This window comes from Balaenoptera physalus (genome assembly GCF_965194825.1).
Source record: "Balaenoptera physalus genome assembly, chromosome: 11".
NCBI lineage: Eukaryota > Metazoa > Chordata > Mammalia > Artiodactyla > Balaenopteridae > Balaenoptera > Balaenoptera physalus.
The window spans coordinates 95,421,307-95,438,529 of NC_138896.1; the positions used below are offsets into that span (position 1 = coordinate 95,421,307).

The window sequence follows — 17,223 nt, forward strand, 5'->3', positions numbered from 1 at the left end:
AAGCAATTTGCCGAGCACATTCACGGGAAATGAAAGGCACTCAAAAGCTCCCCAGGCCAGTCCTGTAAACAGTGAGAAATCAAAATAGATAAAGTTCTTTGGCATAGGAAGGGCAGCACAGAATAATTCATTAAACAAATCATAGGTTCTCCATGAAGTACATAGTGTTTCTTCCCTCTGGCCCCCTCCCTATTTTCTCTAATAAAGTTAATTCCAAAGAGTTGCATAAAATTGCAGAAGTTGTTATCATATAGGCTACACGAAAAATCAGAAACAGCAGCAAAGGAAAGCTCTTTGTCCCGTTGCCCATCTCATCTCTATACAATGTGGCTGGGTGTACCATGCAGAGTGAAAACATTTGAATAAGAGCCAACATATACTGAGTGATTTTTAAGTGCCCGGCACTATGTTAATTGATTTATATGAAATTGTTTATTTAAACTTTGACACAAATCAATGTACTAGGTGTCATGACAGTTTCCATTTTATGAGTGAGGAAACTGAAGCACATTAAGTAACAGGTTCGGGTCACATGGTAAGTGACGAAGCCAGGATTCAGCCCTAAGCAGCTGGCTTCAGAGCACGTGTATAACGCGGTGCTACACAGTGTTGCCTATGCTTTGATCGTTCTGTTGACACATCTAGATGAGTTAGAAAGCGTTATACTTCTTTGTTGAACATACCTTGGCAGTAATTATCAGACTCACAGAGAGGTAAAGAATATAGGGAGATTTGATTGTATTCTTTGGGTGCCAGAGAAAGATAATCTGTAGTGTACATAACTTGATGGTGGTTAAGTCACCAGTATCTTTTCATTGAAGTGATTAGTTAGAAAGATTTGTATTTAATTAAATTACTCTGATGCCATTTCATTACAGTTCTTTACCGTTACGTGTGTTGGAATGGTGGGACTCTACAGCTTGCTCTTAAGAAATTTCTAACCTAGTGAGACTTTTGAGGAGCCCAGAGAGATGAGTTGAAAGGATTCTAGGATGCCAGAGAAAAGTAAAAGGGGGCACAGAAGGGTAAAGATATTGGTCTGAAGCTACATAGCCGTTAGTTTTAGTGTCTGGGCTAGAGCCTAGTTTATCCTGTAGGCTATCCTAAAGATAAAAAATACCTTTTTCAGAAGTCTCTGTATTTCAAGTACAGAGATGTTATTTTTTTCAGTATATTAAGTTGAAAGAATTGAGATGATGAGTTTCAAAACCAATTGTCAGCATCTCAAGTTGTAGAGCCCCTAGAGATTTTGTATTTGCAGGTTTGCCGTGTGTTGATAGCTCCAATAAGTAGACTAGCATGTAGCTACTTTGTCTCTAGGAAAGGTTTTTCATGCTAGATGGGTTTTCAGGAAATTGTACCCTTGGAGTTGTTACTAGAAATCTGTCTGCTACACTGAGTAATAAATGTGGAAACTTGCTGGAGAACAGTAAAGAGATGAGTGCTATGATTTGCTTGATTTTCTGATGCAGGTAGACTGATAGGGATAAAATGTATATAGCTTCATCTAGACTTGATTATTATGGGATTTCCAAACATTTTTAAAGTCCTACTTAGGTAGATGCTGATGTAGAATTTGGTTCTGATCCCTTTGCAAAGAGACCATTCCATGGTCAAGTCCAGTCTTACTGAAACACAATTAAATGATTGTGTTTTTGGTGATGATGGAGCACTCATTTGAAATGTGTTGGTAAGCTAAAGCAGGGTAGTTGGCTCACGCAAAGAAAAACAATTGTTTACAATTCATTTTTTAAAGTATTGCGTCTGTCCAGACTCAACAATGCTAATGTTTATACCAGAGAAACACAATTAGCAAAAGTCATTGGTTGGAGTTATTTTTAAATAGACTCATTTCTTTATTTGAATTAAGGTCAACTTCATGCCTGCTGTTAAGTTGGAGTAATTAAATTTCACATTTATCTGTGGATGTTAACATGTTCCCTTTTTAGCTTTGCATCAGACTCGCTAAATAGTTTCAAAGAGTAAGACTTAAGAAAACCTGACAAATTTATGTCCTTTACAGTGTTTATTCTTAGACCTTAAATTATTAAATATATAAATATTCTTCCCTGTTTCCAGGTATTAATTTCATCTTTGGTTAAAACTGTTCCAAAGATTTATGGTATGTGATAAAGGTTATGTAGACTTCTAAATTTTATTTTGTTTATTTTTTATTATTGATGCCTTGGAAGCCAGTTGAATAACGTAGTTACATTTTTGTAATTAGAATTTTATAATATAGATTTAATTAATGCAAGGATGATAGTGCTTCACTGGCGATACTATCTGTTTGAATTATTAAATTTTTACTGAAGAGGCAGCTCTCCAATTAGGGCTTTGTGCAACTTAATTAGCTACTTTACAATAGATACCACCCAGAAAACTGTATATTCATATTTGGCACTGTAAAGTTTGCTGGTTATAGAACAGGATTACATGCTCCTTCCATTTCCTAATCTATGTTTCCCTTCCTCTTTTGCTGCTTGTATCTGTATATAAACAGATTCAATAACTACCATGCAACACAGCTAACTTCAATACCAACAAACACCAGGCTTCTGTTATAGCAAGTTTCACTAAAAGGTGATTTGAATTTAGAGCTTTAGGGTACATACTAGTTTTGTAAGTTACTCTACTTTACTTGCATAAGGTATACTTTCTGCAAAATGACTTGCATAACATTTGTCAGTCAAAGCTAAGTTTTTACCAGATAGGTGGTATTGATATTTTACCTACAAGGTAAAGGTAGGGAATGTACTCAGCATTCTGTCCCATTTTTTGATGGAAATTTCATGCTACCTAGAGCAAAAGGATGATTCCAAGATAGTTACCATCTCAAATGTATTTCCAGACTCACCAGGAGAAATCTGTTACAATGAGTTGACCAAGAGGGAATCCACTGAGGACTGTCACATGACTGATGCCTGCCTTTTGAACTGGCAAAGGCAGTGTAATAACCACACTGCCCCCTGCAATGTTAAGCCTTGAAAGGTCCCTGAATTTAGACAAAAAGCAATTCACTGTAACCAGCTAGTGCATCGATAAGAAATGTCAGCAAATTCCCTCAATCACAAGGAGTTAGGTTAGGGGGTGAGGGGCAAGGGAACAAATATACAGGAACTGCACAAAGCTTCTCAAGAAGAAATTGTACAATAAATGAGTATATCTTTAGACTCCCAAGAATAATGATAATCTTCTGTGAACCATAATTTAAGAATGAGATACAAAGATGGAAAACCTGCTAATAAATTCCATCAGGTCAGGAAGGTTATAAATACCTTCTTAAGGTCCTTCTCGTCCATCAGAGTCTGAGTAATTCTATAATGCAAATTCCCATAACAAAGTTGAAAGGTACAAATAATGTTGAGGCAGAATATATTTTGAATATTCCTAAAACTATTTTATAAATAACTTCATAAGAATATCAAACATTGGTGTCGGATTTCAACTTCTGCCCAGTTGTGACTTATAGTCCCAATGCACTGATTTTTAGGAAATTGATTCCAGCATGGGAAAGAAACAATATGCTGAAATACTGCAAACTCTCCTTTCCTACATCAATTCCATTTCACTTAATATTTTCATTTACTGGGAGTGATTTCAATGTGAATGACTCTCTTTGCAACATATAGTGATCATGTTTGGCTTTTCATTGCATTCGTACCGTTTTCCCCACATGGGCTTTGAATTGTTTATTTAGTTTGATTATGCTCTGAATGGAATATTTGCCAATTACATTCAAGGGCTTCACAATAAAGCAAAAGACAGAAAATAAGTATCTCCCTAAAAATAAACCACAGTGTTTGGAGAAAAAAGATTCCTTATCTATCAAAACTTAATACGAGCGACTCCTATGACTCAGAGCTTACATCTCTGCACAGAGAAATATGCACAAGCATACTGTTGCCTTATTGATGTCACAGCAAAGATATTTGTTGTCTACAGTTACAAAATGCAGAAATATTTTTAAGGTTGTATAAGGATGTACCACATATTTTTAACAGTATTTTCCTCTTCAGGAGAGATACGAGAACCAAGATTTGGGGTGTTGAATTTATTAAAAATACTCTAATTTTTAAAAAGAAGAACGCTTTAAGATATTACTTGTAACGTTAAAACATTACTTGTAACATAAATTTTAAATAATGTCTTTAAATGATTTTTTATACCAGATGTTCCAAAATTCCCAAAAGAAAAAATTGATCCTCTTGAAGTGGAGGAGGGCGATCCAATTGTCCTCCCGTGCAACCCTCCCAAAGGCCTCCCACCTTTACACATTTATTGGATGAATATTGGTAAGTAATGTTCTATTCTATTCTAAGGGGACATTTTAATTTCATGCATCATGTAAAATAACATACTGGAATTAAAGATAAAAAATTAATATACAGTTGTCAATGTGAAATCAAGTAGATTTTAAAAACTATTTCTATCTGTTGTCTTCTCTAAGTTCTAAATATACATGAAAGCACTAGAAAACCACTAAATATGTTTCTTGATTTTGTCATATCTGGAAAGAGTAGAGGCTATTGATATGATAAAGTATGTCTATGAAGGAAATACTTTTTGTATTCCAAACAACTTACCTTTGGGATACTATCCATGTCAAAACTGAGGATGGCTTGTATCTATGTTGCTAGCTTTAAATTTCTCTTTTAATAATGTTGTACCCACTTCATACAGTGACACACATAGAAATTAGTATTAACTTTTGTGTTTAATTTGTCAAAAACTTTTACCAATTCTTGAGTTGGAATTCCAGCTTCTTGTAAAGCCTACTTCTGGCATGTGCCTTTAGCAGGGCTCTCTAAATGTTTTTCCATTGTGTCCCACAGAGAAAAATAATAATCGTACAGCATTTGAAAGAAAGCAAAAGAAGCTACTCTTGGCTGCAGCCAAAGTTCCAGATTCCATTCATCCTAGAACTTTCCAGGCTGCATCCATGGAAGAGAGATTAATATCTCAGACACACTTCTGTGGAAATTTGTTTTAAAGAAACATGATCCTAATAAAATAAGAGTAATAATTAGTCCATTATCTGAATTGGACCAGTTTTCAGATAAGCCAGTGCAGACCCATAAAGCACAGGTAGAGTCCTGGATGGTCAGGAGAGGTAGAATGCCCAGACTCGTAAGTGCACTCCCAAGGGTTTTGTTGTTGTTTTTTGTCTTTTACTTCTTACTCACTAATTGCTTTTATAGTAAGACCAGACTTGAGAGGAATAGGAAGAGCTGACATGAAAAATAAAATGAAATTAATATAGAGGAAAGGATGATGAAAAAAGGAGATGAGACATGATAAAGGACAGTTGCCCCTTTTAATGACAAGATATTTCTTTTCCAGAATTAGAACACATCGAACAAGATGAAAGAGTATACATGAGCCAAAAGGGAGATCTGTACTTCGCAAATGTGGAAGAAAAAGACAGTCGGAATGATTACTGTTGCTTTGCTGCATTTCCAAGATTAAGGACTATTGTGCAGAAAATGCCTATGAAACTAACAGTTAACAGTTGTAAGTCCAAATAATTTATCATGCCAGCATGATTGGGGAATACAAATGGATCTATAATTTTATTCTGGTTGAAGCCAGTTAGAGCTGGGTTGATATTTTCCACCAGCGTTTAGTTCAACTCTAGAGATGTCGTCCCAATGAAAGAGGCATCTGCAGCTGTACATCGACGGTAGCTCCGTCTCCTGCATCCAGAAAATCAAATCTCAATTCACGGTACAGATGTATTTCACTTGACGTCTGGAAGGTCTAGTCATTTCCCCTGGGCGAAATACACGAGGAAATTCCAGGGTTTTCTAAGCAAGTCTCAGGCCCTGGATCTCTGTGATTTTGGATAAACCGGCAGGCTGACAATGTGGGAGAAAAGAACAGAGTCAAAAATAAAAAGAAGCAGTATTACAATTTTTATCACATCAGGCTTTTTTGTCCTTCCCAGATTGGCAAACTTATTTGAATTGCTCCTCTATCCTACTTGATTCTGCAGATGCCAGTCTGGGTTCCTACATTTGAACACAGTCCTTATTAGTGGGAGAAGGAACCATAGATTCAAAGGGCGGAGATAATCTCCAGCAGTTCACTGACTGAGTAATGGGCTCTGGTAGAGTCAAAAGTTGGCATGACCATTCCATTGTCTAATTTGGTTCATAATTTTGTCATCATTGTGTGTAGATTCACTATGCCAGGGCTTCACTATAGCATCCTTTTGGCAACCTCAGTTCTCTTTAATGGAGCTATAATTTGTATCTTTTCCACCTGGATTTCATCTGTAGTAGTTCAAGGTTAAGCTTGTTATAAATATTTTTCAACTATATCCCCAAAGGTGCTGTTCTAGTGAAGCATGGTTGTATCTCATTTTGTAATTTTTCTAAGAGAAAACTATGGCTTTTCATTCTGTTTTGATATCCGCATCTACCATTATGTTTGTGAGTTTTTTTCTTCCATTTTTTTATTTCAGTAAAGCATGCTAATGACTCGAGTTCATCCACAGAAATTGGTTCCAAGGGTAAGTTGATGACGTGCAGAATGTTGACATTTATTTTCACCTACGGTAGCTCATTGTCATCTTAGAATTTGAATTTTTCCTTTAATACCTTCGTGAGTTTATTAAAATACTAATATTCTTAGTAAGGAAAACTCCTTAGCATAGAGGGTTCTATTTCCTCCCGTCCCCATTAAATATATGTAAAAAGGAGTGATATTTATAAATGCATAACTATATAAATACACCTATATACTTATACATGATATAAGTAACATAAGTAGATACATAACACATATATAACACATTTTTTTTAACATCTTTATTGGAGTATAATTGCTTTACAATGGTGTGTTAGTTTCTGCTTTATAACAAAGTGAATCAGTTATACATATACATATGTTCCCATATCTCTTCCCTCTTGCGTCTCCCTCCCTCCCACCCTCCCTATCCCACCCCTCTAGGTGGTCACAAAGCACCGAGCTGATCTCCCTGTGCTATGCGGCTGCTTCCCACTAGCTATCTATTTTACGTTTGGTAGTGTATATATGTCCCTGCCACTCTCTCATCCTGTCACATCTTACCCTTCCCCCTCCCCACATCCTCAAGTCCATTCTCTAGTAGGTCTGTGTCTTTATTCCCGTCTTGCCACTAGGTTCTTCATGACCTTTTTTTTTTTTCCCCTTAGATTCCATATATATGTGTTAGCATACTGTATTTGTTTTTCTCTTTCTGACTTACTTCACTCTGTATGACAGACTAACTCCATCCACCTCACTACAAATACCTCCATTTCGTTTCTTTTTATGGCTGAGTAATATTCCATTGTATATATGTGCCACATCTTCTTTATCCATTCAACCGATGATGGACACTTAGGTTGCTTCCATGTCCTGGCTATTGTAAATAGAGCTGCAATGAACATTTTGGTACATGACTCTTTTTTTTTTTTTTTTTTTTTTAACAAGGAAGTTTTTTTTTTTTTTTTTTAATTAATAGACTTTTACTTTTTTTTTTAAGTATTTGTTTTTTTATTTATTTATGGCTGTGTTGGGTCTTCGTCTCTGTGTGAGGGCCTTCTCCAGCTGCGGCAAGCGGGGACCACTCTTCATCGCGGTGCGCGGGCCTCTTCACTATCGTGGCCTCTCCCGTTGTGGAGCACAGGCTCCAGACGCGCAGGCTCAGCAATTGTAGCTCACGGGTCCAGCTGCTCCGCGGCACGTGGGATCCTCCCAGACCAGGGCTCGAACCCGTGTCCCCTGCACCGGCAGGCAGACTCTCAACCACTGCGCCACCAGGGAAGCCCACATGACTCTTTTTGAATTATGGTTTTCTCAGGGTATATGCCCAGTAGTGGGATTGCTGGGTCGTATGGTAGATCTATTTTTAGTTTTTTAAGGAACCTCCATACTGTTCTCCATAGTGGCTGTATCAATTTACATTCCCACCAACAGTGCAAGAGGGTTCCCTTTTCTCCACACCCTCTCCAGCATTTATTGTTTCTAGATTTTTTGATGATGGCCATTCTGACTGGTGTGAGATGATATCTCATTGTAGTTTTGATTTGCATTTTTCTAATGATTAATGACATTGAGCATTCTTTAATGTGTTTGTTGGCAATCTGTATATCTTCTTTGGAGAAATGTCTATTTAGGTCTTCTGCCCATTTTTGGATTGGGTTATTTGTTTTTTTTGTTATCGAGCTGCATGAGCTGCTTGTAAATCTTGGAGATTAATCCTTTGTCAGTTGCTTCATTTGCAAATATTTTCTCCCATTCTGAGGGTATGACACATTTTTAATGGAGTAATTATTATAGGTCTCCCAAAATGTCTCTCATGGTTGATCAGCAGTTTGGTTCAGAGCTGTTACACGAAGAAGAGGAAAAAGGACTGGTCGAGTGTAATAGACCTAGGGAAAGCGTTGGGTGTAAGAAAGTTAAATGGTTATTTTCCTTGCAAGACCTCTTGGAGTACTTAATACACAACTGCGCATTGTGACTCACTGAGAAAGAATATAGGTTGCAGCATTTTCCAAACTCATTTGTCTATGAAAAGGTTTTTATTTTTTTTTTGTTTCCCGTAGAGTACTTACCACAGTAGTGTTCTGTGAAAGATGCCTGAGTAAACCTGAATTGTATAGTAGGCTGTTTTTCTGTAAAGAAAAGAATCATTTGCTTGAATGCGACAAATATTCCGTTTAAAATTGGCACCAGCATTGAACCCTGCATGCTAACTTAGATATCTAATACACTGGTAACATCGGCAGGGCTGGATGAGGGCTCCTCTTGGTGCACCCTCAGTTTGAAAATGGACTGACTAGGTATATATGGCCAACATCATTTCCTTTGAGGTCAAAAACACAAACATATATTGTCATATCTTTCCAGCACTCAATAAAAATCATTGCACATACTACATGTTCAAAATTATTTTTCAAGAAATAAACACTTGGAAGGAAGCTATAGCGAGGTACACACTGCTGCCAGTAACTTTCATTCGTCTACTCTGATAACAGCACGTCACCTGTTTACCCTTTGCATATCGCATCAAATTACTCTGACATTGGATGTGAAACATAATTTGTGTGAACACTTGGAAATGATATCAAAGTTTGCATTGAAAATGGAAGTTTCCTCATTTTCCATTGTATTTGAAAGTATTCTTGGGAAAATAAGAAATGGAACATTTCCTTACCCAGTTACTGAGAATGCTTCTGAATCTTTCCTACAACAGTGTTTGTCTTTGAGGGCCTGAGACTGCAAGTAGAGTCACCTAAAGAGCTTGATAAATTCATAGATGCCTGGTGTGCACCACAGGCTTCCTGAATCAGAATTTCTGGGTGCAGGGCCCAGGAAGCTTGTCAAATATTTAGGCACATTTAAATTCAAGAAAAATACACACGGCCATCAAACATGAACAGGTATGATTAAAATATAGAATATAAAACCATTGACTGTCAATTAACTTAAGGACTTTCATCAAGAAACTAATTATCTTGAACAGTGTTTGAACTTCTGAATTTGAAGATGTGGGTTAAATCATAACCTTTATAAAACTTGATGCAACACTTAATGCATCTGAAGGGCAACCCATGCTTCGTGGTACGAGTGGAATCTATTTAAATGGGAATATATTAAAATGTGTGAAATACATGTGAAGTAAATGTGTGAAAATAAATTAAAATGTGTGTGTAAATATACATACACACACATAGGTCCATATGGTTAAATAGTTTTTAAGAAAGATTGAGTGCCAAAGGAGTTTACTTTTCTTAGTTTGAAAAAAAAAATCTGAGCCTTTTCTGTTCTGCTTTGTAGCGAATTCAATCAAGCAAAGGAAACCCAGACTACTGTTGCCTTCTCCGGAGAACGGCAGTGAGTCTTCGGTTACCATCCTCAAAGGGGACACCCTGCTGCTCGAGTGTTTTGCTGAAGGCCTGTGAGTAACTTGACCCCATTCCTGATTTTTTCCATTCTGTTCTGTAAAGAATAAGGTAGCAGTGAAGGGTGTGCCTGCATCCATCTTTAAAAATGATTTCTTTAAAAAAAAAAAAAATCCTGTTACTACATTCCTGGAGAAAGTAATTTGCACTTCACTCTACAGATTTCAGCCTGTGACTGAGATTGATTTATAATTAGATCGCTCTGTCAGTTGGTGAAAGTGTGAACGGAGGTGTCAGTGACAGCATTCTCCTTGCCTCAGTCAGCAGTGGGATGCCATCCTTAGAGCACGAGGTTGTTAGGAGTCAACCCATCACTATTAGTGCAAAGGTTTATGTCTCTCTGCTGTATTGTGTGTCCTGCTCCTGCTTGTTCATGTTTTTTCAGGTTCCACGGAGCCCTATTTATCTATTATTTCACCCACCTGTCCTTTGCACACAAGCAGGTCCAGATCATGCAATTTAAGAGAGTTTCACATCAGAACTAATGAACCAAACTTTTTTCACGACTGAAGTACGCTTTTCCAAATCCTCCAAGTAAAGGATAAGGAGTCTTCGCTTGGTCACCTCTTGAAATTGTGACTTTATTGAGTAACTACCGTAAGTCAGTGTAAACAAGGACGATCTTAGTTAATACTTGGTCATACAAGGTCACCTGTTTCCTATCCTCATCCTTCTATGCTTACCACCACATACCCATCCCTGCCATTGGGAATACCATGAGAAAATGCATTCCACCTACCTAGCACCCAAGTTTACATAATCAGTTTGTAAACTAAGGGATTTGCATAGCTGGGCATCTGGTTCATGGACTAGAGTTTGAAATTCATACTCATTCATAATCCAGTGTATATTCTGAATGGGTGGTTTTAAATTGGATTATGAAGAAAAGGAGCAGATTTTAATGGTTTTACAACCCCTAAGCTTTGTAAATTTCTCTTTCCATCCAGCAGAAATATTCAGGTTGCTTATCTGTCTTAAATTGCCGAAGTGTATGATCGTAAATTGATTAGACGTGCAGGGACATGGCCTCTGTTCGGGAATTTGGTCTCTGTATTATGTGAGGAGATGAAAGACTCAGGTTCAGTTTGAATCATGTTGGTAGCTGCCTACTCTTTTGTTCTTATTCATATGGGTTTATAGTGGTAGAAATTAAATTCTTGCAGGGTTCATCACAATTCTTGGTTGACTCTTTGGGCAGGGAGAATATGTCAGTAATCCTTTTTTCCTATTTCTCGCAAATGCTGTAACTTACCTCTTGAGTGTGCCGGCGACTGCAGGGATTGTCTTCAATATAATAGAAAGGCTCTCATGTGCTTTTTGGAAAATGCAATGTCATGAGGCAATATAGAAGAAGAAAGTGAACGCCAATATGTGTTGTCTTTGGAGACTTGAGGATGCCTGATGCCTTGTCAGAAGAGGTTCACCTGAAGTGGTTTCTTCTTACTCATCGTGGGTTTGGGTTGGGAATCCTGGCTGATCTGGTTGCCTTTCAGGTGAAGGTGATATATTGTGAAACTTTTAGAGTACCTGAAAAATTTTCTCCTTAGAAGTTTTAAACTGCCGTAGCAAATATAATTATAATGAGGACATGGTCCTGTTTATTATGTGTCAGGCGCTAAGTTTTGCCCTTTACATACGTTAGCTCATTTTTTTAAATATCTTTATTGGAGTATAATTGCTTTACATTGTTGTGTTAGTTTCTGCTGTATAACAAAGTGAATCAGCTATACGTATACTTATATCCCCATATCCCCTCCCTCTTGGGTCTCCCTCCCACCCTCCCTCTCCCACTCCTCTAGGCATTGACATATATACATTAGCTCATTTTATCCTCACTGTTTCTCATGACAGTTATTCCCATTTGCAGGTTAGGCAAATGTAGGCCAGAGAGTTGAATTCACCTCTCTACACTTAGTGTGAAGTGGAGGCTGGGATTCCATCCTCTTTGTCTCCAGAACCCTAAACTCTCTCTAAATTTAACTTCTTTGGCATATTTCAACCAAATGAACTGTTTTGTTCAGTTAAAGGTGGGGTGAACAAAGGATGGCATTACCCCTGAATCTAAAGAAGTGGGATATAGTAGATGTTTCAGAAAATAGCTATTAATAATGAAAATATTGACACCGTTAAGTAAAATGGGAAGGCTTTCACAGGGAAAGGTTGAAGGGTTCAGATTCTACAGATTCTGTAAGGTGGAAACTGAGAATAGTTAAAATGACATTGTGAATTTCATTCAGAAAAGAAAAGAAAAGTGTTCCCTCCCCAGAAGAAGTGCAGACAGCGAGTCCCTCAGTGGAAAAGACCATATTCATGGGCCAGTGCACACTCAGTCACACCCTGTGAAAGCTTCAGAAGGGATTAAAGGCAAATTCCCTCTGCTGACTGTTGGGCTCAAATTTTCTCTCTTTTCTCTCTGTTTTGTAAATTCACGAGTTTAAGCTAGGTACGATTCTTTTGCAAACAAAGGAAGTATAAGAATCAAAGTTGGCTGGGCAAAGACCGGAACAAAAGCTTGAGATGATGACATGGTGTATATTTATGTATAAAAATGGATTAAGCAATATATTGTCCTTCAAAAATTTATTGTTCTAGTGCTGTTAGTAAATGCTTATTAAATTAAAAAAAAAAGAAAGAAAAAAATTAGCAATAATATCGCTGGACCTTCTTGCAATGGTATAGATGTGTCCTTAGATGAATTATGTCTCATAGTCATATGATACTTACAGATAATCATTTTGTCCCATTCTTTCAAAGAATAGGTATTAGAGGACCAGACTGGTTTCCAAGGCCTAACCAAAAAAAAAAAAAAGATTTTACAGCAAGTGAGATGCTTGTACTATTAAAGCATGGACTCACGAAAAACTCCTGATTTGGAGCAACTGAGGTCCAGAGCAGCCTGTAATTTGGCAAATTGCCATTTTGACAGATGGAGTGCAAAGCAAGCAGTTAGGAGGCGTGGGTTATGCATCCTGTTGGGTGGTGTGCTCAGGAAGCCAACGGCTAATATACTCTAACAACTACCTGTCTGAGCTTCATTACTGTTTCCTACAGAAGTGTGCCATGTACTGTAAGCCTGGTAAAATAAAAGGTAGTGGTTCCAGATCTGTAAGGCTGGTAAGTACTTGAGCCTCGAGGGAAGGGGAAGAGTCTAGATGTGTGTAAAAGACCTTCATCTTTACCTCTAATATTTTTTGTATAATAACTGAATTAGTTTAACCACCGCCTAACAATACAATTTAAGATAATTGACACAAACAATATGAATTGTTCAATTATTAACTAGTAACCAAGTTGCCTACAAGCCTATATTCCAAGAATACACAGTTAGAAAGGAAAAAAAAAAGAGTTGGAAAAGCACAAATAAAATAGAACACACTGATCAAAAGAACAAGCTTAGTCAGGCAGATTCAAGTTCTAATGTGTCATTTATTACCCCAGTGACTTGAAACAAATTAACTTCTTGAACTTTAGAATCCTCACTGGTAAAATGATGATAGTAATGACCACATTTAGAACATACTCAATAACTTTCAGGTATTAATGATAAAAAGAAATATAGTGGGAAGGAAAAAAATCATCAATAAAAGCAACAAAAGTGTGTCTTCCACTCAGTCATATAGCCCAAGTGAAGAGGAGAAAAAAAAAAAAATCTATCAGTTAAAATCAGGCATCAGTGTTTTGCACATCATTTTTAAATAACAGAATTCTAGAGGGTCCCACTTCTCCCAGTTGTCTGGTTTTCATGAGGTGGGATTTTTCTGTTTTAAACCCAGCTGGCTTGAATCCTCCTTCTTGTTTTCTACCCAAATAAGGTGTAAAAAGTTATTGTGTTGGTGTGTGACAAGTTATCAGTTTGGTTTTTGTTTTGTTCTTTTATCACTTGTTTGTTTTGATTGCGTGATCTAATCTTTCTAAGCAAGGGAGATTTGGTTCATTCCTCTATTGGTGTATTCCCCATCAGGGTGGAAAGCTACCTGGGTGGCCAGGTCTGTGCTGCAGAACCCACCTTGCCCTATAATGAGCTATTCCTTGTTCCAGACAGCACGTTGGGCTCCCACATCTGAGTTTTATTGTCCAATATCAGCTTCATAAGGATTAAAGGGGGTACCACATTTTCCCACTACTTGCTGTTGGGCCTTACTTTCTCGTGTTTTTCAAACTCTTCTAGGGAAGAGGGCTGTTATTTCTGGCTCTTTCAAACCACCCACAAGGAGATAGCACACGTGAAAAATATCTTGTAATATTTCTACAGGTCCAGTAATCTATCATTCATCTAACCATATCTATTCAGCACTTACATGGAGTTAGCCCTCTCAGTAGAGGAAATAGAGGATTTCTGAGGAAGCAGCTTAGTGAAGGAGCTTGCAATGAAAGAGACTTGATCCAACCCTGATGTTCGCCATGGATGGTGGTGGGCAGGTCTGCGCACTGGGAAGCCTGATGTTTTTCAGTGGAACTCTGAGTGCAAACCTAAAAGCACCACAGTGAGGGATGTGTCCTGTGGATTTCTTTACTTTTTATTTTTCACTTAAAATAAATGTTTATCATTTATGTATTGTTTCACAGACCAACTCCACAGGTTGATTGGAGCAAAATGGGAGGTGATTTACCAAAGGGAAGAGAAACAAAAGAAAATTATGGCAAAACTTTGAAGATAGAGAATGTCTCCTACCGGGACAAAGGAAACTATCGCTGCACAGCCAGCAATTTCTTGGGATCAGCCATTCATGATTTTCATGTTATAGTAGAAGGTACGTTTCCCACGTTGATTTATTTTTCTTCTATTTAAAAAACAAAAGAATCCATATGTAGTCGACCTCTAATGCATATATGTTAAAACAGGTAAGCTGTTTCAACTTCTAGTTCTAGAGAGAGCAATGGAATATATTACACTTCAATTAATCAGGTTTGTCATTTACCCCACAAAACCACATAGAAGGGACAAATGACAAGAAAAGATCTCTGGTTAGGGACTGAACACAGATGACTTCCATTATTTATTTGAATAGTCACTAAACCTAATCTCCTATATCATCATATTATGAGAAGAAAAATTTATTTTAATATATGTGTGACACTGCATAATATGAAATCTTAAAAGAAGTAAGCCTTACCATGGGAGAAAGTATGATGATGGGCTGGAAGAGACCTTGGACTTTCCCAGTCCTTTCATTAACGTCCTGTGTCCTTGCCCAATTTACTTCACCTTTCTGAACCTCCATTTCTTCACCAATGAATTGAGGGAGTCAGACAAATTATTGTCTTAGTTCTTTCCTATTTTGGGTGTCCATATCTTGGGTTCAGATGATGTTTCATATGTTACTAATGGGGAAAGAAACATAGACAGTATGGTGTAAGTGTTATTTCTCTGTCAAAAGGTCCAGAAAAACACGTTATATTCAAGTCATCTTTCTGTAAACAAGCCTTTTGAGCAATAGAAGTTGGGCTCTTGTTTGTTGTACTCATAGAAATAAGTAGGTGATGATGTCACCATTTAAAAAGAAGGTAAGCCACAATATGTAGATAGCAGGGTTCTGCCTGCTGGGCAGATGTACAGGTTACCCAGTCATCCTGTGAATTTGATTGATGCAGACTATTTTCTGTGGTTCTGATCACATTGAGGTTTCTGTGTATGGTTTGGTTGACTGTATTGATCAAATTAATGGGATGATTACTGCATTTGTACTTATTTAGTGCCGTGTAGGCTTAACTATTGAAAGGAATGGTCTCCTTCAGGTTTCCATTTATTGAACTGGTGCTCTAAGTCTTCCATTTTTATTCCAATAAAGTTCACCTCGTAAAGTTTCATTTTGCACAAGGAATGCCTAAGCAAAGGCCCACTGTTTTAATTAGTGGAACAAAAAAATACTCAGACCCAAATTATATTCACAAGTAAGTGTTAAGATAACTGTTTTAATCATGCTGCTGTTTGGAAGAGCAGTGTATTTCCAAGACCTCTCTCACAATGTGTGTGACTGGTTAAGTTAGGAAGAATGAAAAACCAAAGAGGAGAATATCGTTTCCCTGAGTTCAACACAAGCAAAACCTGTATAGGAGAAAGCCTAGTATTATGGATAAATATCAACATTTGCCAACAGTGACATATTCCTCTGACATTAAATTATTCACTAAGAAATTCAGAGAGGAAGAGTTTGGCAGATTCATTTTTTCCTCTAATTTTAGTCATCGTTTGATGCCTGTACATAATATGGCTATACCATGCAACAGGGATATGTTTCTGTAACCCCCTGACCCAGCCCCCCGCCCCCGCCAGCTCCAGCACATACCCAGGAACCGGACAGGTCTCATTGTTAGCTGCTCCACTCCGAGTTGCTGACTATTAGAAATCCTTCCAGATGGCTGGAACATTGCTACGGTAGCTGAATATTTTAACAATCTGGCCATGGTTTTTTTGACTATAAGACTGAAGCTTTCAGAAGAACTGCAAAGGTTGCAAAAGGAAAAAAATAAATCAAGGATGTAAAATTAATTACACAATTTAAAATGTTGACTGTAGGACTCCAAAGGAATATAGGTTTCCCGAACAAGTTGTACTCACTATTCATAAAACAGCTATTAGCACTATTGAGATGTAAATAATGTTTTTATGAGGAACATTTAATCCTTTATCCTTAATGAGAAACTACTAAATGTGCCCTCAGTTGTATGTTTCAGGAGTTTTTCTTCACACATGCGAGTGAAAAGCAAACTGAGCTCAAGAAGTCTTTTTTCTGTTAAGTGTGAAAGCAGTAAATATATCCTTCATTAATCATATGGACGGAGGAGTTCACTTTCATTCAATTTTCTTCTGCCTTCCTGCACCTTCTTCTTTCCCTTTCTTTGTCTCTCGCTTGGACACTCAAATTAAATAACAAGGATTAGCCATATAGGAAAAGAGCAATGTTACCGTGAACTTTGAAAATCTAGCCCATTCTGAAAACACTCATTGTGCTTAAGTAAAAGCATGTATTTTACTGTATTCTCTATATCTGTGATACTTCTTCTTTATTACTGAACACAAACTCCGTAATTTAGGCTACAACATTCTAAGTAGGAAAACAAACTGCACTTTCAAATCCTATAATATGTATAAGCAACAACAGCCAGGATGTCTTGATGAGGCACATCTATCCTTTCTAGGAATCCATGGTCCAAATATAATATTACACATTCAATGAAAAGAGATCTATTAAAATGGCATCTAAAAGTTTCTAAATCCAGAAATCAAAGTATGAGCACAGTCGCATTTCCACTGATTATATAAAGTCACGTTACAAAAGTTTACAGCACA

At 37.3% G+C, this 17,223-nt stretch overlaps 1 protein-coding gene across 13 annotated transcripts in view; it reads left to right on the plus strand.

The window, feature by feature from the left end:
• CHL1 (cell adhesion molecule L1 like) overlaps window positions 1–17,223 on the plus strand; it is a 199,743-nt gene that overhangs the window by 130,271 nt on the left and 52,249 nt on the right. For 12 of the 13 annotated variants that reach the window (XR_014250530.1, XM_082412116.1, XM_082412112.1 and 9 more), the window contains 5 exons: window positions 4,173–4,295; window positions 5,344–5,514; window positions 6,467–6,514; window positions 9,808–9,928; window positions 14,499–14,683. Coding sequence is in view for 12 of the 13 variants with exons in the window: in XM_082412116.1 (XP_082268242.1) it covers window positions 4,173–4,295; window positions 5,344–5,514; window positions 6,467–6,514; window positions 9,808–9,928; window positions 14,499–14,683 (648 nt within the window). In the remaining variant the exon portion in view is untranslated. The remainder of the gene's footprint in view (window positions 1–4,172; window positions 4,296–5,343; window positions 5,515–6,466; window positions 6,515–9,807; window positions 9,929–14,498; window positions 14,684–17,223) is intronic. The other variant, XM_082412109.1, reaches the window with a different exon arrangement.